Source organism: Nyctereutes procyonoides, unplaced genomic scaffold (genome assembly GCF_905146905.1).
Source record: "Nyctereutes procyonoides isolate TBG_1078 unplaced genomic scaffold, NYPRO_anot_genome, whole genome shotgun sequence".
NCBI classification, from domain to species: Eukaryota; Metazoa; Chordata; class Mammalia; order Carnivora; family Canidae; genus Nyctereutes; species Nyctereutes procyonoides.
Genome location: NW_026575028.1, coordinates 8621047 through 8648926, shown reverse-complemented (window position 1 = coordinate 8648926; position 27880 = coordinate 8621047). Strand labels below are relative to the sequence as shown.

At 37.0% G+C, this 27880-nt stretch overlaps 1 protein-coding gene across 2 annotated transcripts; it reads right to left on the bottom strand.

The window, feature by feature from the left end:
- Window positions 1-682: 682 nt before the first annotated feature.
- Window positions 683-8565, bottom strand: C3AR1 (complement C3a receptor 1). Of its 2 annotated transcripts, none has more exons than XM_055315321.1 (2): window positions 8464-8565; window positions 683-4213 (listed from the first exon to the last, which is right to left on the bottom strand). In XM_055315321.1, exon 2 carries the CDS (start codon window positions 4201-4203, stop codon window positions 2749-2751), a length of 1455 nt encoding a protein of 484 aa, XP_055171296.1. In that variant the 5' UTR covers window positions 4204-4213; window positions 8464-8565; the 3' UTR covers window positions 683-2748. The 2 variants fall into 2 exon arrangements, with proteins under 2 accessions (XP_055171296.1, XP_055171295.1); XM_055315320.1 differs by lacking the exon at window positions 8464-8565 and adding an exon at window positions 5263-5365.
- Between the last annotated feature and the right edge of the window lie 19315 nt (window positions 8566-27880).

The window sequence follows — 27880 nt, the reverse complement described above, 5'->3', positions numbered from 1 at the left end:
AGGCTCCCCATAGGGAGCCCCATGTGGGACTCAATCTCGCGACTGGGATCACATGCTGAGCCAAAGGCAGACACTCAACCACTGAGCTGTCCCTTGAAATTGTTTTGTAAGATTGATGGGAAAGGAGAATTAAAAGACATGCTTTTAACATTGATTTTTCTTTCAAATGCTATTAAATGTGGTGAAATATTGTTGGGAGAGACAGTCACTGCTTGTAGCTTGGTGTGTGGACTAAGCCACTTTGCTTGTGTTCTGGGATATTTCAAAGTTTAGAGATACTACAATTTCAGGAGGAGTTAGGTCTCTGTCTGGGATTTCCTGTGAAAACTCACAGGTACTTACCAGAATTTTTCATAAGAAAAGAGGGAATTCCAATTGTAGGATTTTTTTCAGAATACATTTCCCAGGAATGGAACTCTCAAAAGGAATCCAGGAATGGAACTACTGAATTTTTACAACTATGCCATTCACCCAAATATCCTGTACACTAAATACAGGAGTCTGCAACTTACACCCAGGGTCTTGTGAGATATGTTGGGACTTTCAGGAGTCTAGCTAGTTGCTATTATAGCAAGCCTCCAGCTACCCACTATGAGATTTATTTGCTGTATATTTAGAGATTACGATATATTCCGAATGTCAAACAATTAAGAGGATCCACGAATCTCAGTCTTGCAAGAAACCACAAGAGAGAAAGCATTTATTCATATCAAATATATAAGCAGGTTACATTGGAAGGTGGCATTGCAATCTTACATCATGTCAGACATTATTACCTCACAATTGAAGACTTCCCAGTTATTTGCAATTTTTCTGCATAGTACTTTATAAATTATTTGTAATCTAGATCCTCACCTCAATCACTGAACAAATAGTGCCTTGCAAGTCTAAAACATCTCATTTTCTTTTTTTTTAGATTAAATAATTATATTCCACTTTTTGTGATAATTCCACTTTGGTGATAATAATATATTCCACTTTGGTTTATTTGTGGTACAAATAAACTTGAAATTTTAGAAGTTTGGGCAGCCTGGGTGGCTTAGTGGTTTAGCGCTGCCTTCAGCCCAGGTTGTGATCCTGGAGACCCAGGATCGAGTCCCACGTCAGGCTCCCTGCATGGAGCCTGCTTCTCCCTCTGCCTGTGTCTCTGCCTCTCTCTCTCTCTCGCTCTGTGTTTTCCATGAGTGAAGAAAATAAAATCTTAAAAATTTTTTTAGAAGTTTAACACAGTAAAGTTTATATACACAGACAAATGAGAAGGTGATAGAGTTAAATAATACTTTTCTAAAAATGAAAAAGGATTGAAGGAAAGCCATATGTATCGTTGGAATGGATCCACAGATAGAAGAAAATGTTTGGTCTTGAACAAATTGAAGTATGATGATTAACGAACATTAGGATGATGGATAAGCAAAAAATATGAATGTGGATAAAATTCATCTTTCAAGACAAGAAGTGATTTTATGTATATAAAAACTAGCTGCATAAGCACATGACATCATGGTAAATATCAGAAGAAATGTCTAAAATTGTTGCAAGTGTTATTTCTGTGAGATGGGAGTGGGAGGAGGGTTTGGTTGGGCAGAGGGGCAGCTAACCTTATATTTCATCATAAGCTTTGAGTTTCTTTTCAAACTATGCTCATGTATTACTTTGGGAAAGATAAATTTTAAAAACCCAAAGATATACCTGGTGAATGATAAACACCTGTAGCCATGCTTCACAAAGTTTGTTGATATTCCTGGAGGGCCCTCAGTCATTACGCAGTGAATTCAAGGATTGCTGCTCCATCCTGCACCCTCTTTCTCTTTTCATTTGAAATGAATTCCTTAGGAAATATTAGTTTCAAGCAAGAGGAGGGGAGCAATTTGAACCTTATGATATCAGAGATTATTAGATGCAAAAAATCTAATATGGAAGAAGATCTAGAGGCAAGTGAGGAATAAAGGAACTTAAGAAAGGGAATGGAAGAGAGATGGTTCTATCAATAGGCAGATTGAGGAAACAAATAGAAAACTCTCCAAAATACCGCTTACATCCAATTTTATGAGGAAATTTTCAGATGCCTTAGCAGCCTGTCTTCACACAGTAGATGCTTATTTAGTTGTAATAATAGAAACTTGGAATTCCCAAGTCTTGTATTCAGGAGTATTGCACATAGCAAGCATCTGATATTGTACTCTGTTCCAGACTCAGTCTCATAACTGCTTGTTTTCATAGACTTTCTCTTTTTTGCACCTTCTTTTCATTTAAAAAACATTAATTAAAAAACACCACAACAAAGCCATGAAGAAATGGTCATCTTTCACTCAGGTGAGACTAGGTGAAACAGATTTAAGTTGAATCTGGGAGGGGATTTAGACAATTACAAACAAAAAAATTTCATGATGGAAAAATCATTTTAAAACAGACTAGGTTCTTATTGATCTCACTGGCTTAGTTTGGGATAGAAATAAGCGAATTTTTACAATGATTCGCAAATTTAGCATTCATTAGAAACAGGAGAGTTTGTTAAAGCACTTGCTGGACCCCATCTCCAGAGATTCTGATTCATTAAGTTTCTAGGTGATTCTAACAAGTTAGTGGGTGATGCTGATGCTACTAGTCTGGGATCATACTTTGAGAACCTATGGATTGATTCTTTGATGGTTTCTGAAATCCCCAGCTTATGATATCTCATTGTTTTAGACACATGTTAACCTGGGTGAATACCTAAGAACTTCTGCTTGGGTCAACTCCTCCATATTTTCACACAGTTGTACTGATACTATTTCTTTCTGGAAAGACTTTGCTTTGGGGACAGCTGGTAGAGTGTGTGAGGTCTTCACTGAAAGCTGCCTCCAGAATGCCCTTCATGGACTGTTTTGCTTTCTTCCTGAAATCTTTTCCTAGAAGGGCATAGAGGAAGGGATTAAAGCAACTATTGGCAGATGCTAGAGCGATGGACACAGGGTCCCAAGACAGTAAAGCTTCTCCAAAGGCAGTTCCTGGGTCAACAAACAATGATAGGACTCCAACAATGTGGTAGGGAGCCCAGCAGATACAGAAGACAATCACCACAGCCACGGCCACTCGCAAGGCTTTGACTCGAGTCTTGGTGAAGCGGCCCCGTCTCATTCGGAAGATAATGAGGCCATAACAGGTCACCATGAGAATAAAGGGCAGAAGGAAACCCACCACTAGTCTAGTGATGGTTATTGCCATCAGTATTGTTAGTCCTTGATTGTCATATGAAAATTGGCCTAAATAATCATCCTGGAAATCTTGGGATAACTCATACAAGTATAAGGAATTATTGGAAGTACCAGAGTAAAGCTTTAAATCAGTAGAGAGAAAAGCATCAGAGTTATCTAGTGGGTTAGTTCTGTGATCTTCAATGAGAAAGCCACTGGGGATTGTAGATGAGACCTCATCAGTAGGTTTAAATAAATTATAATATGGATGTTGACTAGATGGTTTAGTTGAATCCATAAGGAGTGACTCTCGAGAAGGTCTTTGAAATGTTTGAGAAGGGAGGATAGTGGTGGCTGTCCAAGGAAGATCATTTATTTGCAAAGAGAAAGACTCTAACCTATCATCCATTTCTCCAGGCAGCTGAACAATGGAGTTGTCAAGAGACCCATTATCCAGGAGATCAATGGTGAAGTCTGAATAATCAAATGAGCTGTAGAGATCAAAATTGTAGCCACATCTGTCATGGTTGTTTACAGTGAATGTTTCTCGGTATATGAACACAGGTATACACATTGCAAAAGCTACCACCCATATACATCCACAGATAGTGGAGGCTGTCCCCACATTGCGGTGATTCTGACACCAGATTGGTTTGAGGACCAGAAGACAACGATCCAGGCTAATGGCAGTCAGCAGGAAGACGCTGGCAAACATGTTGAGGATGATGATGGAGGGGATGAGCTTGCAAAGGAGCCAGCCATAGGGCCAGCGTCCTTGGAGAACAAGGTGAGTCAGGGAGAAGGGCAAGGAGAGGCAGCAGAGGAAGTCCGCCAGGGTGAGATGAAGAAACCAGACTGTGTTCACTGTCCGCTGCATCTTTAGGCCAGTCACCCATAGCACTAGCCCGTTGCCCGGCAATCCCAATAAGAAAGTGAGGCTGAGAATGACTATGGAGAGAATGGCTTGGGGTTCATACCACTGATGTGAGGGTAGGTCCGTTGAATTGTTATCAGCAGAGAAAGCCTCCATTGCTAAACTTCTATAAAAATATAAACAAAATTAAAAAATATATATAAACAAAAATTTTTTAAATTAAAAATTAGAAAATATTAAAACTATCTTTTTCTTTTAAAGCATGTCCTTAGAATTATAACCCTCTCACATAATGATGTAGAACCACAAAAGTCCTCACACTGTTGTAGTTTGTATTCCTTGGCTTCACACTGGACCACAAAAACATTCTGTGATCATTAAAATCTACCATATCAATATAAATGTGTATCAAGGGGCACCTGGGTGACTCGGGATTGAGCATCTGCCTTTGGCTCCAGTGGTGATCCCAGAGTCTTGGGATCAAGTCCTGCATTGGGCTCCCCTTGGGGAGCTTGCTTCTCCCTCTGTCTATGTCTTTGCCTCTCTCTCTGTGTCTCTCATGAATAAATAGAATCTTTTAAAAATTTGTATTGAAATCATAATTTCATTCGGAAGTCCCTATTAATGTCCATTTCTTGTCTTGCACTTCCAATTTCTCATTCTGCACTGGTTCCTTTCCTCATTCTGTGGTCCCTATTGAAAACAAATCAGCTAAATGGACGAACAATAACTTTTAGACCAGAGGTTCCCAACATTAGATCCATGAAAGGGCTTGTGAAGCACCATCACCACCTCAAGAGGCATGTAGGATTTTAAGCTTTACATATTCTCATTTCTATGAGGACAGAAGATCCATCCATTCCCTCTACTAGATTTTCAAAGGACTCACTACCACAAAAAAAGGTAGATTCAGTTATATCTTTGGATACAACCTCATCTTTTCCTTTTGCTTTCAAATTTTTCAAGCACTGTTCACTCTCTCTGCACTGATTCCCTTATCGCCTGTCATTTCTTTCTTGTATTTAAAATGTTATTCACATTTTAAAATATATGCATATTTTTCTTAATCAAAATTTAACAAAATTAGATTATTCTGTGCATATTTAAAAATTCTTTAAATATGGTAAAATACACATAACACAAAATTTACCTATTTTTTATTTAAAAAAATTTTTAAAAGACTTTATTCATTTGACAGAGAGAGAGAGAACATACGTAGGCAGAGCAGCAGGCAGAGGCAGAGGGAGAAGCAGAGTCCCCACTGAGCAGAGCTGGACACAGGACTCCATCCAAGGACCCCAGGATCATGACCTGAGCAGAAGGCAGGTGCTTAACCAACTGAGCCACCCAGTCGCCCCTGTAACCATCTTTTAAGTATAAAGTTCAGCAGTGTTAAGTATATTCATATTATCATGCAATTAATCTCCACAACTTTTTCACCTTGTAAAACTGAAACTCTAATTCTATTAGACAACAGCTCCCCACTTCTTTCTCTCCCCAGTTCCTGCAAACCACCATGCTACTTTCTGTTACCATGTATTTGGCTACTTGAGACAACTCATATAAATGGAATCATACAGCATCTGTCTTCTGGTGTCTGGCTTGTCTCACTCAGCATAATGTTCTCAAGGCTCATCCATGTTGTAGCAGATGTCAGAATTTCTTTCCTTTTTAAGGTTAAATAATATTTCATTGTATGTAAACACCACATCTTGTTTATCCATTCATTTCCAGATGGACATCTGAATTGCTTTCACCTTTTACCTCTTGTGAATCATGCTGCTCTGAACTCGCACGCATCTTGTTTTACAAACCGCTTTCCCTTTTCAGTGAGTCTCTCCATTATGCAGTAAGATTGTACTTTAAGGAATATTCAGTCTTTATCTAGTTTTTTTTTCCTCCCAACTGTCCCCAAAGTATTTTCTATCTCTGATTTGTCCACAGTTACAGCTAATCTAGGATCACACTTTGTATTGGGATGTTATGTTTCTTAAGTCGCTCTCTCTCTTTTTTTAAAGCATAGTTTCTCTTTTTTTAGCTAGTTTCAGGGTCTGCTTTTTTATCCCTTGTTAATCATAATTTTTTCAATCCTTTGTAATTTGTCTTCTGCCCCATCCCTGGGCTAGAATTATCTCTAAATGACAAATTCAAACGTCTTTTTTTTTTTTTTTTTGTCTTCATCCACCACATCATTCTCTTGGCCTCGGTGACATTACCTTTCCAATTCTGAAAACTCATGTAAATGTACCCTACCTTATAGCTTTCTTGAACAACTCACTATTCTGGCTAATATTATTTACTTCTGTCTGGAATTATGTCCTTCAACTTCACCTCCCCTCTCCTGCATCCTTAATCTCTACCTGTTGAAATTCTAGCCATTTTTCAGAACAAGCTCAAATATTATTCTTCCTCGAAACCTCCTTTTAGAGTCTCAATCAGAAATTGGTTCTTAAGCCTCTTGAATTTGTGTGTGTATATGCTGAACTTCTCCTTTCATATTTTCTGTGCAATGATGCATTTTATCTTGTATTATAATTATTATCATGGTTGTCTTATCTCTTTTTCTGGCCCTAAATTTCATGATGGTAAAAATGAGTCTTGTACTTAAGTGCTTGCTCTACAGAAGTTATAGCACAATGCCTTGTATGACATAAAGATCAAAGATTACTTCAGGGGATGGATGTTCGTTTTAGGAGTTTACTTTTTTTCTTTTTCAGCTAAATTTAAAATTCTTATTCTTATCCATTTCATCCATTAAAGATGTTGTCTCTTCTAACTTCCCTTTTGTTTTCCAGTTTCCGGTTCTTACTGGCTCTAATAGCATTTTATGTTTCCTTTCATAGAGTCCCAAAATATTTTTGTGACTTGGAATTAGTTCTGCTGAGCTAATCAAATGTTGTCATGTGTCTTCTGTGATTAACAGAAGTCAAAATAACTGAGTCAACAAAATAATAAAAAAGAAGAAGTGGTTCTCATTCCCCTCTCTATAGCCTTACTCAAATATTCAAGTCCTATCAGGATTCTTTCTTTCCTTGTTGCGCATGCCCGTTATTCTGATTCACTGTCTTACAGAAATACACATATTCATGTGGAGATCCATAAAATGCTGATAGAAGGATAGAATCAGAGAATGCTAAGGCTGAAAGGAAACATAGTAATAATCCTTTCTTGTCTCTAGTTTTATTGGCAGTTTTTGACATGGAAACTCAGCAGATTAGGGGACTTTCACATATTAGGAGGTTCTAAAATCTTAAATCCAGTGTCTGTCATGCCAATACCCTTTCTACTACAAAGAACCACAGAACTAAAAAGGCTTTGGTATTGTTTACAAAGGGAAAGTTACAAAGAACTGAACAAACTGAAGTAACAGAGATTAAAAAGAGGGGTGCCCAGGTGGCTCCGGTGGTTAAGCGACTACTCTTGATTTTGGCTCAGGTCATGATCTCAGGGTCATGGGATCAAGCCTCAAGTTGAACTCTGCTCTGCACAAAGTCTGCTGCAGAGTGTCTCCCTCACCCTGTGCCCTTCTTGCCCCTTGCACTCTCTCCCTCTAAAATAAAATAAATAAATAAATAAATAAATAAATAAATAAATAAATAAATAAATGTTTAAAAAAGACTGAAAAGAGCAAAATTCCAATGCAAATAGAGTCCTTGATATGAGCTATATTTTAAATATCACATATTATCTGTCTTGAAATCAAAGTATGTTTGAATCAATCTTAAAAGTCAGATGAACAAGATCGCTTTTTACACTTTTCCAAGTGTTTTGGTTGCATGATACCTCTACATTTAAGATCGGTAGAATTTTTTCTCATTCTTTTTTTCCCCTCTTTTTTAGTTTTTAACACTAAATTGGCCAAAAGTAATTAAAAGGATAAAGAAAATCCTGAAGTTAAAATTCAAGAAGATAAGAAAAGAAAGTAGATTCCAGAATCAAATACTAACAATAGGGTGACAGAATCAGTAACAATAAAGAATAAGCAAAAGAATAAAAGAAAAAAAAAGGAAATGGAATGAGGAAAAAAATATAAAACAGCAACTGATTTGAAAAACAAAACGATCGCAGAAAGCTGGAATCAAAGTCCAGAAAGAGAAACATAGCCAATTTAAGAGAGGAAAAAAAAATGTCATGAAAAATCACTCTTAGTTCTAGAGTGAATATATTAGAACAAAGATAAATAGAGTGTGGGATATTTAGAAGAAAAGTGAATGTGGGGATAAAACAAAAGAAATGAAATTTAGAGAAGGAATGGGGGGAAGAGAAGATAGACTCTCAAACCATTATCAGTAATAAGCAAAAGGAGCACAAGTTATCAAGTGGATCTAGGCTTTCTTACCAAAAACCTGACAGTAGCTGAAGGCCTCAGCACTGATCTGGAGGTCCCCACAAATCCTGTGTGGTCCTCACACTTACCCACAATCAAGTTATGAAGTACGTTTAGGAAATTGGCTGAGCTGTTCCTCTTCCCTCTCTTCGTTTTGATCATGTTAGATGCAACTCACACTTTTGACTACTTATCTGACTTCACAGGATGAGTTTCGAAGTGAGTCACTTCTGAATGTCTCAGATAAGAAAAGTAAAAAAGCGGAAGTGGGAGGACATTATTCTTGGAAGCTTTCTGCAGAACACAGAATATGGCTAAAGAGAAAATACTTCTATACTGGTGCATCTTGCTTTATAGGCTTTTGCTTGTGTTCTAGAAATGCACACAAATGATGCTATGGTATGTGAGGGTGGAGGTGCTGAGTGGTTGGGATGTATGACCTGCACCACCTCATGTAGTGAATCTCAAATAGCATCTCTTAAATGCTTACTATGTGTAAAGAAACATGCCATACCAAAATCAGATTAATTAAGCTATGTTCTAATATTGAGAGATTCACAGTCTAGGAGGGATATGTACCCATATCCCATCCCCTCCAAAATCTATAATACAGCTCAGACTTTAGTGGCACAAGTACTAATAGAAGTGAAATAGTAAAACATAACAGGGAAGGGTACATTTGGCTTGGGGCAATCTAGGAAAGTCTGAAGGTGGAAGTAAGATCTGGACAGATCCTTAAAGACTTTTTAAAAAAGGATTCTATTTATTTGAGAAAACAGACACACAGAGAGAGCTTGAGCAGGGGGAGGGGCAGAGAAAGAGAAACAGAATCCCCAGCAAACTCTGAGCTGATCTTGGAGCCCCCTCCTTGGGCCTTGATATCATGATTCTGAGATCATGACCTCAGCCAAAACCAAGAGTTGGATACTTAACTGACTGAGCCACCCAGGCACCTTGGGCTGGTCTTTAATAAAGACTTCTATAGACAGAAGAAGCTGACATGCAGTTTAGAGTGTTTGTGTGGAGCAAAATCAGAGGCAGGTGGGTGGGAGGATGCTTCAGGTACTGGGTTTGGGGAGAATAGTCAATTAGATTGTTTCATCAGGAAGGAGTACAGAAGATTGGAGAGGGACCTTGAGCAGTGATTCCTGCTTAAAGTATACACCTCAAAGGATTCTCACTCACACTATTATTTTACACATATGTATATGAAATAATATTCACTCGGGTCAAATGTATTTGAACAGTGTTGCCTGGGGTAAAGGCTTCCATCCATATAAATCAATTATTGTCCAAACAATATCTGCTCCTCCTCTTGTTTTCTTGCAGAAAAATCACTGTGAAATATTTTTAAGTCAGAGAGATCCAAGAAAAATGCCAGGAGTTGAGACTGACTGACTGATTGATTGATGCCCATTGTTATTGAATGACAGGAGCAGTACATATCACAAAAAAGATTAATTGAAATAATACAAAAGTATACAGGGTAAAAGAATGAAAGTTTTTATTTCCAATCCCACTGCCTGGAAGTATCTATTTTTAATAAGTTAGCATTCATTCTTTGTAAATTTGTTCTAAGTATGACACATACCTTTTAAAAAGGTAGTTTCAAACAAAACTGGGATTGTAATTTATATGTGATTTTATGATCTACTTTTCTGCTTAAAAAAATATGTCAGAACAGGGGATTCTTGGGTGGCTCAGAAGTTTAGTGCCTGCCTTCGGCCCAGGGCGTGGTCCTGGAGTCCCAGGATCGAGTCCCGCATAGGGCTCCCTGTGTGGAGCCTGCTCTCCCTCTGCCTGTATCTCTGCCTCTTTCTCTCTCTCTGTGTCTCTCATGAATAAATAAATAAAATCTTTAAAAAACCCCAATATATCAGAACATACTTCCATGTTAGTGTATATAATTCTTTTTTCTTAAGATTTTATTTATTTATTCATGAGAGACACAGAGAGAGAGAGATGCATAGACACAGGCAGAGGGAGAAGCAGGCTCCATGCAGGGAGCCCGACGTGGTACTCCATCCCGGGTCTCCAGGATCACACTCCCGGCTGCAGGCGGCGCTAAACCGCTGCGCCACCGGGGCTGCCCAGTATACGTATATAATTCTATTAAGTATATTCTCTTTTTTTACCTAGTATTTTGAAACATTGAATAATGAAAATATTCAGAAATTCAGAAAATTCAGAAAGCACAAATACTAAGCATACAATAGATAGTATTGTCATAAGTGTGCATATATACACATTGTATATATATATATATATATATACATATATACATAAAATAATTCATTCCCATGTTAAAAAGATTTTTAAATATAGAAGGATTAAGATGAAAATGAAAATTTCCAAAACACCTCCTATTTTTGCTCCCTGGAGGTAATCTTCATAAGTATAAACACAATTTCATTACACTTGTTGTCTTATGCTTTTCCTATTTATCTTTTCATATCAGGACATAGTAGTCTACATCATACTCTTTACATTGCTCCATATTATCCTATTTGATAAATTATTCCTTTGTTGATAGTCTGTTTTTATCAACTTTTTTGAAAAAGCTTATTTATTTGTTTTATATAGAGAGAGCTTAAACATGAGCAAGGGGAGAGGCAAAGGGGGAGGGAAAGGGAAAGAGAATCTCAAGCAGATTCACCCCTGAGTCTGAGTCTGAGTGACTGAGTCACCTGGGTGCCCTGTTTTTTATCAACTTTTAAAGCTGTTACAAACAATGCTCCAATGAGTACTCTTGTATTTTACACATCTATGAATATTTCTGTAGAATAGGTTCCTAGAGTTATAATTGCTATAACTAAGAATATGTGCATTTACATTTTTGAAAAATATATAATTTCCTACTAAAGAGATTCCATCAATTTATACTTTCAGTAACAGTGGTGAGAGCATCTTTTCTACTTGCAAAATGTCAGGTCTTTTTCATTAAGTTTAGTATCATAAACATGTACTCTGCTTCTACTATAGACAGTATGTTTTGCACTGTAGGAGATACAGAAGCAATGAGATGTACATCATTTATGGCATATTAAGGGCTGCTGGGAAGTTCCCAATGTGCCCTGCAAACATAGAAGAAAGAAGGCTAATTCTTACTGAAGCAAACAGATTCACTGAACAGGTGACACTTGAGCTGGGCCTTAAAGATGGATAGAAATTTTATAGGCCTTAAGTAGTGGAGAAAAAGTAGCAGTTTATCTGTCTCTCTGTCCTACTAGGCCATGACTTTGTTTCCTGTGTCCAGTGCCTGCTACATTCTGATATAATACACATTTAGGGCATGAATGAATGGATGGAAATGTTGAAAAAGATGTTGACTTTTCAATATAACTCAAAGAGGGGATCCCTGGGTGGCTCAGCGGTTTAGCGCCTGCCTTCTGCCCAGGGCGTGGTTCTGGAGTCCCTGGATCAAGTCCCATGTTGAGTTCCCTGCATGGAGCCTGCTTCTTCCTCTGCCTGTGTCTCTGCCTCTCTCTCTCTCTCTCTCTGTGTGTGTCTTTCATGAATGAATAAATAAATCAAATTAAAAAAAACACAATATAACTCAAAGAATTAAGAGTCTTCAAAGTTGTCTCTCAAAAAAAAAAAAAGAAAAGAAAAGAAAAAATCAAGTTGTTTCTCAAGTGTATTAAGTTTTACTGATTCCTGTCTTTCTAAAGATTGTTAAGCAATTAAAACCAGAGAACTTCCATTTGTGATCCTTAGATTTCAGATCAGGAAGGAAATTATTGAAAACCTCTCAAAAGTAGTACTCTTGTTTCTGGATGACTTCCGTCCCTTCTTATAAGGTACTAGTTGTTTTTGTGGTACAATGTTGAAAATTTGGGGAGATTTAGGTGGTTATCTTCTGTATTGTTCCTTTTTAAAAAATATTTTATTTATTTGAGAGATTGAGAGAGAAAACACGAGCTGGAGAAGGGGCAAAGAGATGGGGAGAAGTAGACTCCACGCTGAGTGTGGAACCCAACACGGGGCTCCATGCAGACTTGATTCCAAGACCCTGAGACCATGGCCTGAGCTGAAACAAAGACATGGATGCTTAACCAACTAAACCACTCAGCCACCCCACATTTTGATCCTTTGGAATATCTAATTATAAATGTCTAAGCAGAGATTAGATGCCCTAGAATGAAATTTTGAATACATTTTACAAAGTCATTCATATTACACTTGTTATGAGCTACTGGTTAATTCTACATTTTCATCAATGGCAATTTGTATTGACCTGGCCAAATTTAAAACTTTGGAATCATAGAATCGCTAGCCTGTTTTGTCTGAGAGAATTAAATATAAATGGACAACAAAGTTTCTGTCCTTAAGGACTTTGATGAAAACCGAGTTTGGATCCCAGCTCTGCCATTTCATTGTGGGACTGTATAGAAATTATTTAAACTCTGTGTTTTCATTTCCTCCACTGCAAAACGGGGATTATGTCTGATTTTATCTATTGAACTTAAGCCCATTCCCATCCTTCCTTATTATCTCTCTATTGGAAGCCTGGGTACCACATTTCCTAGGCCTTCTCTCTAGTGGAATCTCAGTAGGCTCTGCCAGAGGGGCATGTTCATGTACTATTAGACAGTGAAAGTTAAAGGGAATCATTGCATTTGATTCTGGAACTTCATTTGTTCACAATTGCAAATCTGTTCGTTTGTTTATTTAACTTATTGAATTTATTAAATAATCTCTAAGCCCAACATGGGGCTCGAACTCACAACCAGGAGATCAAGAGCTGCATGCACCACTGACTCAGCCAGTCAGGCACCCAGGATTGCAAATCTATTTTATTTTATTTTATTATTTTATTTTATTTTTTATTTATTTTTTGAGAGAGAGAGAGTGCACAGGTGTACACCATGTGTGAGTGAGGGTAGGGGGGGAGAAGGAGAGGGAGAGAGAGAATCTTAAGCAGCCTCCATGCCCAGCATGGAGCCTGTCATGGGTTCCATCTCACAACCCTGTGATCATGACCTGAGCCGAAATCAAGTTGGCCACTTCACTGACTGAGCCACCAGGTGCTTTGCAAATCTTACTTTATTTTTTAAGATTTTATTTATTTATTCATGAGAGACTGAGAGGGAGGCAGAGACACAGGCAGAGGGAGAAGCAGGCTCCATGAAGGGAGCCTGATGCGGACTTGATCCCAGGACCCTGGGGTCATGCCCTAAGCCAAAGGCAGACACTCAACCACTGAGCCACTCAGGTGTCCCTGCAAATCTATTTTAAAAGTAGAAGAACAAAAATGGTAAAATAGACTAAACATTAAAACAATATATATGAAACTACATTATACACACACATACACAAAAGGAGAGTGATTGAAGGAGTCCTTGAGCTCCTGGCTCCTGTAGCAGCAGAACAACTCTGGTGACTTGCAGTGGAGATGGGATGTGTGGCCATGGTAGCTGCTGGCCCCTGTGGGCTCGAGCTGGATTACTGGTTCTAGCAGCAGCTTCAGGCCATGAGTTTTGGATGCCCATTATGCAGCAGCAAAAGCCTGCAGCCTCAAAGACAAGTGCATTCTTGCCCATTCTGGGTGACACCCTTCTCCCGTTCTCTGAAAGCAGTTTCCTGAGATTATAGCAACTCCTCTCCTTTTATTCCTCTAGTCCTTCCAACATTTTTATAGCCAAATCCTTATATTAAATACCCCATATGACATACCTATAATGGTTTCTATTTTCCTGACTGGGCAATAACTGATTTTGGGGAATATTCATTGTACTCTGTAGGATTGTTAGGAGTAAATGAATACATACAAAGCACTTGGAAGAGTGCTAGCACAGAAGCACTCAATACATGTTAGCAATTTATTTTTTAATGTTAGCAATTATTATGCCAAAAATTTATGTAGCATCCAGTTGCCTATTTTATCACAACCATTCTCCCATCTTGGACATCTAACAAGTAATTTATGGAATGTGCTTTTTTTTGGTTTGTTATAAAGCTTTTATTTATTTATTTTAGAGGGAGAGAAAAAGGGAGTGAGATTGAGTGAGAGTGCAAGAGCAGGGAGAAGCAGACTCCCCATTGAGCAGGGAGCCTGATTCAGAGCTCAATCCCAGGACACTGGGATCATGACCTGAGGCAAAGGCAGACACTTAGCCCACTGAGCCACCCAGTTGCCCCAGAATGTTCTTTTCCTATTGTTAAGTCGTGTCCTTTCTGTCAAATCAAATCCTTATCTGTGGCCCACAAGGATGTAGATTAGATGTACTCTCTTCTTCTTTCAGTTTAAGTGTCTAATTACACACATAGTTATAGTAAAACCAAGTAGGAATACAAATTGAAGATAAAGTCCACAGAGAGATGAAAGCAATTCAGTTGAAAAGTAAGTAAAATGAAGCAAAAAAACCTGTTAATTTCATCAAAATAACAAGTATCTGATGCACATATGCCTGAATCTTGAAAGAAATCAGTCAAATTTGGCAAGATACATCCATCATTCAGATCTGATTGGTTTAAAGAAAATTAAATGTTTCTTCTATTAATTTATTGGTTATTATTTTTCTATTACAATATATACTAAGATAGCCAAGGGAGGGAGATTGAAGGGAAGGAAACTGCATGCAGTCACATTTTCCACAAACACTCTTCGGGGCTTTAGTTCTGTGAAACTGAAAGCGGTCAAGAGCACAGGCCTCTGGTTTTTTCTAATCTGATGAAAAGCCATAAGAATGTTTTTTGGTGGGGACAGGATTCAGGACTATTGAGGGACAGATAGTGCTCATAAGTGGAAGTCTACATAATTAAGTCTACATAATTTTTTTGAGTAGATTCTCGTGGATTTTGTAGGTTAGCTATCCTACTTGGGCATTATTTAAAACATGTCTTCTCCATTCCGTTTCTTCTTCCTCTTTTCTTCCGCATTTCATTTTCACTGAAATGCAGGCAACAGAAGGCATGGCTACTACATTGGGGAACCACCCCCGTTCCCCTCTGGGTAGGGAAAAAAACCCGAGTTCTCCCTTTTCTGTGTGTCTCCCCCACACAGCTGACATTTCACCTCTGAACTTCTGGTCACCATATGTGCAGGTTGTTGTTTTTTTTCTTCTTACATCAAACAATTCTGTGAGACTAGCTGGTGTCAATTTCACTCATTTCTGACATGACCTACCTGAAGATGATGTTGTATCCCCCGGATTAAGGGCTGAGTCCTCCAAGACTGCACTTCACTCCAGGTGCCAATAGCAAGTAGTAGTTCCCAGATTACTCACAACTTCTGTTCTTCTTGGCCACAAATAGAATGTTCCCATGACCTCCTCCCCATTAGATTACATTATTTACTAGAGTGGCTCACTAAACTTAGGGCAACACTTATTTATGTATTATCCCTCTGCTCCTCCTCCACTCACTCTCTTCTCTCTCTGTCTCTCAAATAAATAAATGTCTTAAAAAATAGTAGCAACAGGGATCCCTGGGTGGCGCAGCGGTTTGGCGCCTGCCTTTGGCCCAGGGCGCGATCCTGGAGACCCGGGATCGAATCCCATGTCGGGCTCCCGGTGCTGGAGCCTGCTTCTCCCTCTGCCTGTGTCTCTGCCTCTCTCTCTCTCTCTGTATGACTATCATAAAAAAAAATAAATGTTAGTGCTTATCTTTACCTACACAAACATGATAGTTCTTATTTCAAATGTAAATTAGTATCAATAATAGTAATAACTTACACACTGAGAGTTTATCTACCAGACATTGTGCTAAGAATTCATTGGTTGCATGTTATTTAGCTCTCCCAACTCCCCAGTGATGAGATATGTACTAATATTAGTATTTTATTGTCAAAAAGGACACTGAATTGTAAACAGGCTAATGAGTTATCCTCATTAATACCACTATGTAAATGGCAGAATTAGAACCAGACAGCTGGCCTCCAGAGCTATCATTTTAGCACCACACGCCACAAGGATACTCTATTTTCTCAGTATTCGTGATAGTTTATGCTCCATAAAATCATAAAGAACACTGAATTAGCAGATACTGAACCACTGCTACTAGGGGAAATACAGATTCAGGTCCTGCCATTTGGTCATAGCATTTTGGTCAACTGATCACTATATGGTTGACCCTTGAACAAAATGAGAGTTAGGAGTGCTGATCCCCCACGTATTTGAAAATTCATATATAATTTGATTTGATTCCCCCTACGCTTAACTATTAATAGTCTACCATGGACGAGAAGCCTTACCAAAAATAGTTGATTAACACACATTTTGTATGTTATGTGTATTATATGCTGTATTCTTACAATTAAGTAAGCTAGAGAAAAGAAAATGTTAAGAAAATCACAATGATGAGAAAATAAATCTGTAGTACTGTACTATATTTATTTTTTTAAAATCCCACTATAAGTGGACCTGAGCATTTCAAACCTGTGTTGCTCAAGGGTCGACTGTATAAATTTGTTTTATATGTGTTTCTGTTTAAAGAAACCTTATTTAATGTACATAATTGACACTGACTTCTCCACCAGCAGCACTATAACTCATTCCTGAATGAAATTTGTCTAACACACATATTTTCTTTGTAAGGCACATCATAGACTTCTTGCACTTAGGAACATAACACAACACTTTTGCACTATGCTTGAGGGCCATTTTAAACAGAAAAGTCACCAAGAAAAAGCACAAAAATGCAAAAATCTTGGGGTATTAAATAGACTGCAAAGGGCACTTGTTTAAAATATGAGAGCACAAGACTACCTTGTTCAACCTCAGCTGTGTATGTGCATTTCCAGTGAGTCAAGTTTGTGGTTACTCTGTGCATGTCCAAGAGTGACTATGGAAAGTTTGGGGAATATTGATCTTGGGGTTAAAAATAAATTTAAGCAAATAAGCAAATTCACAAACACGGAATTCACGAATAATGGGGATCTACTGGAATTGCTAAAAGTCTTGCGTATTCTGCCCATTAACTGGTTGGAGAAGTTGGAGGGAGAAGAAAAAAATTACTGGGGCAAGGTGCCTGGGTAGCTAAGTTGGTTAAGCATCCAACTCTTGATTTTGGCTCAGGTTGTGATCCCAGGGTTGTGAGCTTAAGCCCTGTGTTGGGCTCACGCTAAGCATGGAGCCTGCTTGGATTCTCTCTGTCCCTCCCTCCCTCTTCTTGCTCCCTCTCTTAAAAAAAAAAAAAATGCTGAGAGAGTTGCATGCTGGTTAAGGACCTGGTCTTAGAGACATTTAAATCTATGTTTGGGATCCCTGGGTGGCTCAGCGGTTTGGCGCCTGCCTTTGGCCCAGGGCGTGATCCTGGAGTCCCAGGATTGAGTCCCACATTGGGCTCCTGATGGGAGCCTGCTTCTCCCTCTGCCTGTGTCTCTGCCTCTCTCTCTCTCTGTGTCTCTCATAAATAAAATCTTAAAAAAAAATCTATGTTTGCCGGTTGTGACAGTAGACACAGATTAAGTAACTTTACTTAATCCCACTATGTCCGTTTCTTTGCTTGTAAAACAGGCTGCATAATAATAGTACCTGTCTGTTGTGAGGATTAATGACATAAAGCACATAAGCATGTAAATAGTACTCAGGACTCAATAAATGTTACTCATCACTATAATTCAACCTAACACACAGTATTACTAATATTACATGCAAAAATTTAAATATAAATTTTAGGCAGCTATTGTGTTGGTATCAGACATGTAAGGTTTTCTTTTCCTGATATTTAGATATTAAATGAGCAAATCAATAGATCTTTCAATATCTCAGCATATTTTTGATGAAAACGGGGATAATGCTGCCAACCAGCTGACCAGCCAAGGCCATTGTGAGAGATAAATGAGATAATGTATGTGAAAGTATTTTGTAATTTTTTTAAAAAAGATTTATTTATTTGAGAGAGAGAGAGCATGAGAGCAGGAGGAGGGGCAGAGGGAGAGAATCCTCAAACAGACTCCCTGCTGAGTAGGGAGCCCAAGGCCCGATGCCATGACCCTGAGATCATGACCTGAGCCAAAATCGAGTCAGATGCTTAACAGACTGAGCCACCCAGGCAATTGCATTTTATAATTTTAAAGGTGCTATGTATCAGTTAATACCATTGTCATTGTTATACAAAATGTTTATTGTTGAAATCAATAACAGCTTTTTCCCATTTCACCTTTTAAATGTTACTGTGAGGGCAGCCTCGGTGGCTCGGTAGAGCCTGCTTCTCCCTCTGCCTGTGTCTCTGCCCCTCTCTCTTTCTCTATGTCTCTCATTAATAAATAAATAAAGTATTAAAAATGTTATTGTGAGGTATATATTACATTTGGAAGAGTCTGTAATGAATATGTACATTTTAAATAATAATGAAATGACTACTGTGAGTTTATCATCCAATTTTTTTCATCGTTTTAAAAGTAGAACACTACCAGTATCACTCAAACACCCTCTGTGTCCACCCTAATCTTCCTCCTCCTCTCCTTACCTGATATCCACAATTGAGAATTTAGTGTTTATTATTTCCCTTCATTTTGAAAATGGCTTTGCCTTTTTTTTATTTATTTAAAGATTTTATTTATTCATGAGAGACAGAGAAAGAGAGAGGCAGACATAGGCAGAGGGAGAAGCAGGCTCCATGCAGGGAGCCCGATGTGGGACTTGATCCCAGAACTCTGGAATCACACCTTGAGTCAGAGGCAGATGCTCAACTGCTGAGCCACCCGGGCCTCCCATGACTTTGCTTTCTAGATGTATATCCCAGAACCATAAAATTTTGGATTTGTTTGCTTTTGAATATTGTCCAAATGGGCAATCTTGTTATTTCTTTTGTTAACTTACCTTTTCCCCCAATCAACATTATGTTTTTGTGATCTATCCCTTTTGATGCACATAGCGAATAGGTCATTCATGTTCACTGTCTACATTAATCTATTATGTGAATATACTCCAGTTGATTTGTTCTAACGATGGACATTTATTTCCCATGTCTTGATGTCATAAATGGTAAGCAATGTTGTGATAATATTCTTGTGCATTTTTCTTAATAACATCTGGCCCCTTTTTGTATGTTTGTACCTGGTGTACAAATGCAGGAGTTGCTTACTTCAGTGGAGGCATCCCGGTACAGCTGTTACTATTAAGAGCCAAACTCCCACCTGTTCCATTGCCCCACATTCTCTCTTTTTTTTTTTAAGATTTTATTTATTTGTTCATGAGAGACACACACAGAAGCAGAGACACAGGCAGAGGGAGAAGCAGGCTCCATGTAGGGAGACTGATGTGGGACTTGATCCCTGGTCTCCAAGATCATAACTTGGGTCGAAGGTGGCGCTAAACCGCTGAGCCACCTGGGCTGCCCCATTGCCCCACATTCTTGCCAACATTAGATATGGACCTGTTTAAAAAATTTTTGTCTATCTGTTGTGAGAAATGTTTTCCGAAACTCTTCACTAAATAAGGAGATTATTCTGGAAATCAAGTATTTCCTTAGAAAACCATCTACAGGGCAGCCCCGATGGCCCAGGGGTTTGGCGCCACCTTCAGCCTGGGGCGTGATCCTGGAGACCCGGGATCGAGTCCCATGTCAGGTTCCCTGCATGGAGCCTGCTTCTCCCTCTGCCTGTGTCTCTGCCTCTCTCTCTCTCTCTCTCTCTGTCATGAATAAATAAATAAAATCTTTAAAAAAAAAAAAAAAGAAAACCATCTACAGACTCTAGTAACTATATAAGGAAATAGGAATTGCTTCTGTTGGATTTACATTTGGTGGTGCAGTATAAGATGACAGAGTTGGGAGGAAGATCAGACATATTTAGCTGTCGTGTCTGATCCTTTTCCTAATTACATCCCACAGCTGCCACATGCCTCATGTCCTTGAGATGGAGCAGAGATTCTCCAAGGATGACTTATTGTGGCAAACCTCCCCAGGACCAAATCATTAATCATGTTCTTTTAGCTGTTTAAGGCTTGAACACCTAGGAAGAAACATATTTTTCTTAAGTCAGAAAAAAGAATAACTCAAGAGTTCTCATCTAGAACTTCAAGTGTCTTCAAGGGAGACTTATCCTTTGTTTTTAGGGTTGTAGGACCTGGTAGAGTTTTCTCCATAAATGCTAAGGTGGCTTTGACCTTAAATTCTGTAATTCTAGTACTTGCTCAGTTATTTCCCACTTTAGGCCCCTAGGTCACTATCATTCTAAATGTAGATACTGATTTGAAACACCATGTGCCAGGCATGTCTCGTGTTAGGGATACTGGGTAAATCAAGTGGACAAAGTTAGAATTCATTACCTCTCGGGTTTAGAGATTGTCAAATTCACAAATGTGCCAGTTTAACCTGACACAGTAGCTGTAGCACCATACTGGGAAGCAAGGAGCAGGAAGAGGTAGATTTAGGCCTATGACTAACTTTATTTACTGTTTAGCTGAAATATCATGAAATCATCATAAAACCATTATAGTGTTTCTAACTTTTAAAAATGTTCATATCTGAACTATACAACTAATAGGGTGCTCATTGCAGAGATCAAATGCAGACATGTTTAAAGTAAAAATAAAAATTCTTTTTCTACCTCTCCTCTTCTCAAGTCCATTTCCCAAGAGGTGATTGCTATTAAATGTATCTCTCTCAAAGTTTTTCTTTGAGAAAAACTGTGAGTGTTATGTGAAGTATGTGTGTGTGCATATTTGAGCATTGTGTATGTTCATTTTAAATTATATATGTAATTCTGCAACTCACTTATATGACTTGGTAATTTACCAGGCCATTTCTTCATTATTTAATTTTAAATTTTTACTTCTTGGATTCCCATTCTTTATTTTATTATAATAACATATTTAAATCAGATGAATAAAAAAATAAAACAGATGAATAAGTATATGAAGAACAGAATTAACATCAGCTTTATCAAAGTTTTAATAGTATTCTATATTTACTTCAGGTATTTTAAAAAGATATATACTCCTTCCCCCAATTTTTTATCTCTCTCTCTCTCTCCCCAGAGATAATCACTTTTTCCCCTACTTGCTTTTATAATTTTATTACATAAATATGACTTCATAAGTGATATGTAGTTTTATTTTCATGTATTGAAATTTTATGTACATAGTTCTTGATTTACTGTTACAAGTTAATTATTACAAGGAAAGTATAATAAAAAAAAAAACAAGGAAAGTATAAAATGAACAGTTTCCTTTTCTTTACCCTTTCCATTTACCAGAAATAACAGCCCCTATTAATGATCTTGGCTATAGTTTCATAATTATTTTATACCTATTGAGTCTAGATTTCATGTATTTATTTATTATCTTTTACAGTGAGTTTTAGATCCAACGTGGGGCTTGAATTCATGATCTCAAGATCAAGAGTTGCATGCTCTATTCACTGAATCAGCCAGGCAGGCCTTATATTTATTTTTTATACAAATGACTTTGTAGTACACTTTTTTTGTACCTTCTAGTTTTTCACTAATTTACCTTTTCATATCTGAGAATATAGACCAATATCAATGTTAAATAGGTGCATAGTACTTCATTGGTAGATGTAATATACTTTAATTATTTATGGAATGGATTAATTCCAGATTGATGGACATTTAGATTATTTCCTTTTCCTCATTACAAAAATTCTGCAATAATCCCATTTATTTTTGTGCATTTGTGAAGCTATCTTTATGATTTATATTAAATGAAAAAAATAGATGTCATACAAAACCACACAAGTGTACTATTTTTGAACTAGTATCTTTGGTGCTTCTTGTATTAAAATAGTGTGGTGTGGTGAAGAGAATGTTCATTTGTAAATCATGAGACATGAGTTTCCAATCCTGACTTCCTTGCCAACTGTGTCTCTGGAAAAATGATTTAATAAGTCTGGGATTCAAGTTTGTCATATGTAAAGTGCAAGATTTCAACCACAAGGTCACTAGGTCCATTTTAAGTAAGGAAGATTTATAAACTATGATGGAAATCTCATTAAAATTTTTACCACTGCGTTTGTAGCAACCCAAGGATTTAGGACAATTATACTTTAACAAATACGATTTCATGATAGGTAACAGGACCCTGAGCAAAGGTAAATCAGAATTGAAAACCTTGTGATAAATAGCTTTATGTATGTGCTCAAAGAATAAAGAGCTGAAAAACATGTTACTGGTGGAAAATAGTTAAGAAACATTGACTTTTATTTTTATGTTTAAAATATATCTAAAAGTAATCAAAATTTGAGATAGATGAGGCCTCTGTCATTTCTAATAAAAGTGCTTTTACTGAACTCAGTTAAATCATGTATATTTGGGAAATCACACACAGGAGTAAATTAGCTTGATTTCTAGGACAGTTAATCTAGCCTCCAGCCTAGAATTTTTGAATTGTGTAGCTGCTACCCCCTACTGGTGGGCAGTGGTGAATTCCAGGCAAGACATTTAACATTTTCTTGACTGGGAAAGAACAAAGTATCCCAGTAAATATGGACAGAGATGATCATCCATTTAACAAAAAAATGGTGTTCTTACTGCATTCCGAAAACTGCGATGGATAGTGGGTAAATACAAACATGTTTCTTGCCTTTGTACCTATATAGTTGAATGCAAAACGATAAGAACTGAAACCTAAGTATAAATAATGCTGTGGGAGCATAGAGTAGGGTTTAGGGAAGTTGAGAAAAACTTCTCAGATAAATTGATATTTAAATTACATCTGACGGCATTTTACCAAAGAATGAATGGGAAAGGCATTTAAGTCTATGTAAATATGTTCAGCATGAACAAAGATAGTGTGTTTGGAAAACTGTATCAATGTGATTAAGTTAGAGAACACATTAAGAATGGGAGGAAGATGGTGTGAGCAGAGGGGTTCTATGTAAGCCTGAAAAGAAAGGTGGGGGGCAAGATTATGAAGAAACATCTAGCTGAGAAAATCAGACTTTATTGTACAGCCAGGGGACAGTTTGCAACTTTCAATGACTCTTTCCAAATCAGAGTACAATGTAAATAATAATCTTAGTATATGATGTAATTACTAGAAATATTTTTGGTCTTTCTTCATTACTTTTTCTTTAACCTGTAAAATGGTGAGCAGTGGGTTAGGATGTGCTACTAGGTATTGAAATCAGTTTTGTGGATTGAGAACAATAACATAAAATAGAACAGAACACAATAAAAGTTATAAATTGCAATAATGTTTAATAGGGTTATCATTTTGGGAAAACTTTGTTTCAAGTATATACATGTGCATTGGGTTCTAATATAAAATGTCTTCTTACTGGGCATAGTCAAAAAAAAGCATAGAAAAGACTGTTAAATAATATTTAAAAATCTCTCCTAATTCAAAGTTCCTAAACTTCTGTTACCTCCTAATGATTGGGTGATTCTTTGGAAGTAAATCTCATTAATTTCATTTATAGATAGTTTGAAAAGATTCTATATTCTATAATATATTCTATATTATAAACAAAGTTGCTGTGACTATTTGCATATATGCCTTTTTGTGTACATATGTTTTAATTTATCTGGGATAAATATTTTGGACTGAAATGATGTGTCCTGTGATAAATGTATGTTTAACTTTTAAGAAAATACAAAACTTGGACTTCCAAAATGATTGTGCCATTTTAACTCCCCACTAGCAATGTATGAATGTTGCTCCATATTCTTGCCAGAACTTTGCTTTTGTCAAATTTTCTTTTAAGCCATTCTCTTAGGATTAGGTGGGTAAAGTAATCTTATGGTATATATGTATTCTGAATTACAAGTTCTTGGTCAGATATATGTATTGTGAATTTTTTTTTAGTCTGTGGCTTGCCCTTTCATTTTCTTAATGGTAATGATATCTTTTGAAGAGTAGAAAATTCAAATTTTGACTAAGTCCAATTTATCAAATATTTTATGATTTGTGTTTTTTTTGTGTTTTATCTTAAAAAATCTTTGCCAACCCTAAATTTGCACATATTTTCTAGAAATTTTACAGTTTTAGCATTTATGTGCAGTTTTATGATCTATTTGAGATAATTTTTGTGTATGGAGTGAGATATGGGTTGACATTTCTTTTTTCCCCAGTTGTTTCAGCACTCTTTGCTGAAAAGTTTATCTTAATAGAATTATCTTAACATCTTTGTAAAAAATCATTTAACCATATAGATGTAGGCTTATTCTGGATTCTCTGTTTTGTTACATTGATCTATGTGATCTTTATGCCAATATGGTACTGTCTTGACTCTTGTGCATTGATTCTTGAAATAAGATAGCATAGATTTCCCACCTTAGATATTAATTTTCAAAGTTGTTTTTGCTATTCTAGGACCTTTGCATTTTCACATGCATTTCCAATCAGGTTGTTGATTTCTACAAAAATGTCTGCTCAGATTTTGATTGGGATTGCACTGAATGTATGGATCAATTTGGCAGAATTGTCATTTTAACAATATTTAATCTTTCAATACACAAACATGACATATTTCCCTAATAATTGAGATCTACCTTAATTTCTGTCAGCAATGTTTAATTTATACCATTGTATGTCATAACTTTTGATGCTATTGTAAATTTTTTAAAATTTCAATTTCTGATTATTACTAATACATGGAAAAACAATTGGTTTTAGTTTATTGTATCTGTATCTTGCAATTTATTTATTTATTTTTTAAGATTTTATTTATTTATTTATTCATTCATTCATAGAGACAGAGAGGGGGGTGGTGCAGAGACACAGGCAGAGGGAGAAGCAGGCCCCATGCAGGGAACCTGCTGTGGGACTCGATCCTGGGTCTTCAGGATCACACCCCGGGCTGCAGGCAGCGCTAAACCGCTGCACCACCAGGGCTGCCCTGTATCTTGCAATTTAAACAAACTCAGTTGTATGCTCTTTTGTAGATCGCTTAGGATTTTCTATGTACATAATGATGTCATCTGAATCAAGGCAGTTTTATTTCTCCCCTTCCAATCTGTGTACTTGTATTTCTTTTCTTGCCTTATTGTAATGGCTAGGACCTCTGGGATGATAATTAACAGAAACGGTGAGGTCATAAACTTTTCTCATTCTTCACTTGTTCTTGATCTTAGCAGAAAAGCATTCAGTATTTCATCATTAGGTATGATGTTAGTTGTAGGTTTTTATAGATGGCCTTTATCAGACTGAGGAATTCCCTTTCTATTCCAAGTTTGCTAAGAGTTTTTATGATGAGTGACTACTGAAGGTTTTCCTATTCTTTTTTTTTTTTTTTTCTGCTTCCTTTGGGATGATTATGTGCTTTTTCTCTATACTGTAACCTTAAATTCCTGGGTAAATCCCAATTGGTCATGATGCATTCTCCTTTTTTTGCATGTTGTTGGATATGATTTCTTGGTATTTCGGTAAGAATTATTGCTTATGAGGAAATATTGGCCTATAGTTTTCTTGTAATAGCTTTATCTAGTTTCAGTATCAAGGTAAATGATTGTCTCATAAAAAATAATTGTTTTTTCTCTTCTAGTTCTTAGAAAGCTTGTAAAGCATTTATATTATTTCTTCCTAAAATGTTTGATCAACAATGAAGCCATCTGGGCCTGAAGTTTTCTTTGTGGGAAGGTTTTCAGTTATGAACTCAATTTCTTTAATAGATATAGAGCTATTCAGATTTTCTATGTCTTCTTGAATAATTTTAAGTACTTTATACACATTAATGACCATTTCATTTAAGTTACTGAATTTATTGGCATAAAGTTGTTCATAATGTAGAGATGTGGACTTTTACTTTTTCATTTTAAGCCTTCTACACTCTGAATACCTTGAAAACCATAAGTTCGTGAAGTTGAAAATGTTGGGAAGTGGCTAGTAAGTTAAATGATTATACTTAAATACTTAAATGATTATACTTAAATAGAAATCTTATATTATTTAATAATTAGTATTGCCTACTATGTAGATGACATTGTGCTGGGTCCTAAAAAAGCAAAGTTCTTGCCTTTATGGAGCTTATGTTAATGAGAGATATTTGAAGCATATCAATAGATTAGGGACAACAGAAGCAAGTGGAAGCATTAGAGAAAATTCATCTAAAGTACCTAATGAAAGTCAATCAGAGAGACTCAATCAGAATTAATGATTTCACGCATATGTGGAATTTAAGAAACAAAACAAATGAACAAAGGGAAAAAAAGAGAAAGAAAGGCAAACCCAGAAACAGATTCTGAACTGTAGAGAATAAACTGATGGTTACGAGGGGTAGGGGGATGGGGGATGGGAAATAGGTGATGGTGATCAAGGGAGGCAGGGGCTGTGATGAGCACCAGGTGATGTATGGAAATGTTGAATCACTATATTATACACCTGAAACTAATATGACACTGTATGTTAATGATACTGAAATTTTAAGTGAAAGTTTATTTGCTTTCTTTTTGTTTTTTTAAATCTTGGATCTTTTTCTATGGCCTTAATATCAAGATATATTTTAGAATATTTTTTATGGGGTACCTAGGTGGCTCAGTGGTTGAGCGTCTGTCTTTGGCTCAGGTCGTGATCCCAGGGTCCTGGAATCGAGTCCCACATCAACTCCCCACAGGGAGCCTGCTTCTTCCTCTGCCTATGTCTCTGCCTCTTTCTCTGTGTCTCTCGTGAATAAATAAAATCTTTTAAAAATATTTTTTTATGTTATATATATTCTAATATGTATATTTTCTATTGATAGGTGTTCATGTTGTTTTGTATTACTATTACATTGCTGTAATACTATTACATTACTGCTGTAATAAACATTGTACCTACTTTACTGTGCATATAAGAATGTCTCTGGGGCACTCAGGTGGTTCGGTTGGTTAAAAGTCTGACTCTTCTGCTCAGGTCATGATCTCAGGTGGTATGCTCTAGCTAGCGTTCTGCTCTAGTACTGAGGGTGGAGTTTGCTTGAGATTCTTTCTCTCCCTGCACCCCACTCATTTGTGGGCTCTCTCTCTCCCTCTCTCAAAATAAATAAAATCTCTTTTTTAAAAAAGATTTTATTTATTTATTCATGAGAAACAGAGAGGCAGAGACACAGGCTCCATGTAGGGAGCCGGATGTGGGACTCGATCCCAGGCCTACCAGGATCATCACCTGGGCCAAAGGCAGGTTCTAAACCGCTGAGCCACCCAGGCTGCCCAAATAAAATCTTTTTAAAAAAGTGTCTAAAATACCTATTCGTGGACTTACTAAATTGCAAGTTATATACAATATTTTGATCAATTCTTTCTCTTCAAAATGCTGTATCAGTGTACATTTTCAGTACTGATGGATGAGAGTAGCTGTTTCCCACATCCTTGCCGGGGATATATATCATAAGTCTTTTTGAATTTTAAGATTATCACTTTGCCAGGTACGCGATCATTAAACGCAGGTTTCCAACTAATCAGTATAACAAATTGGCTAAGACCACTGCTCTTGTAGCCTGACAGACTTGAGTTCTTACCTTGGTCTTGACCTCCGCTATGCCGCTAATTAAGTCGGTTCTAAGTGATAGCGTTGTGGCAGGTTCACATGTGAAGTGTACGAAGAACTTATTTATGGAAAGAGCTCAATAGGACTTATAATAGGACTGGGGCCAAATAGCGGGCATTAAATAATAGCGATTTTG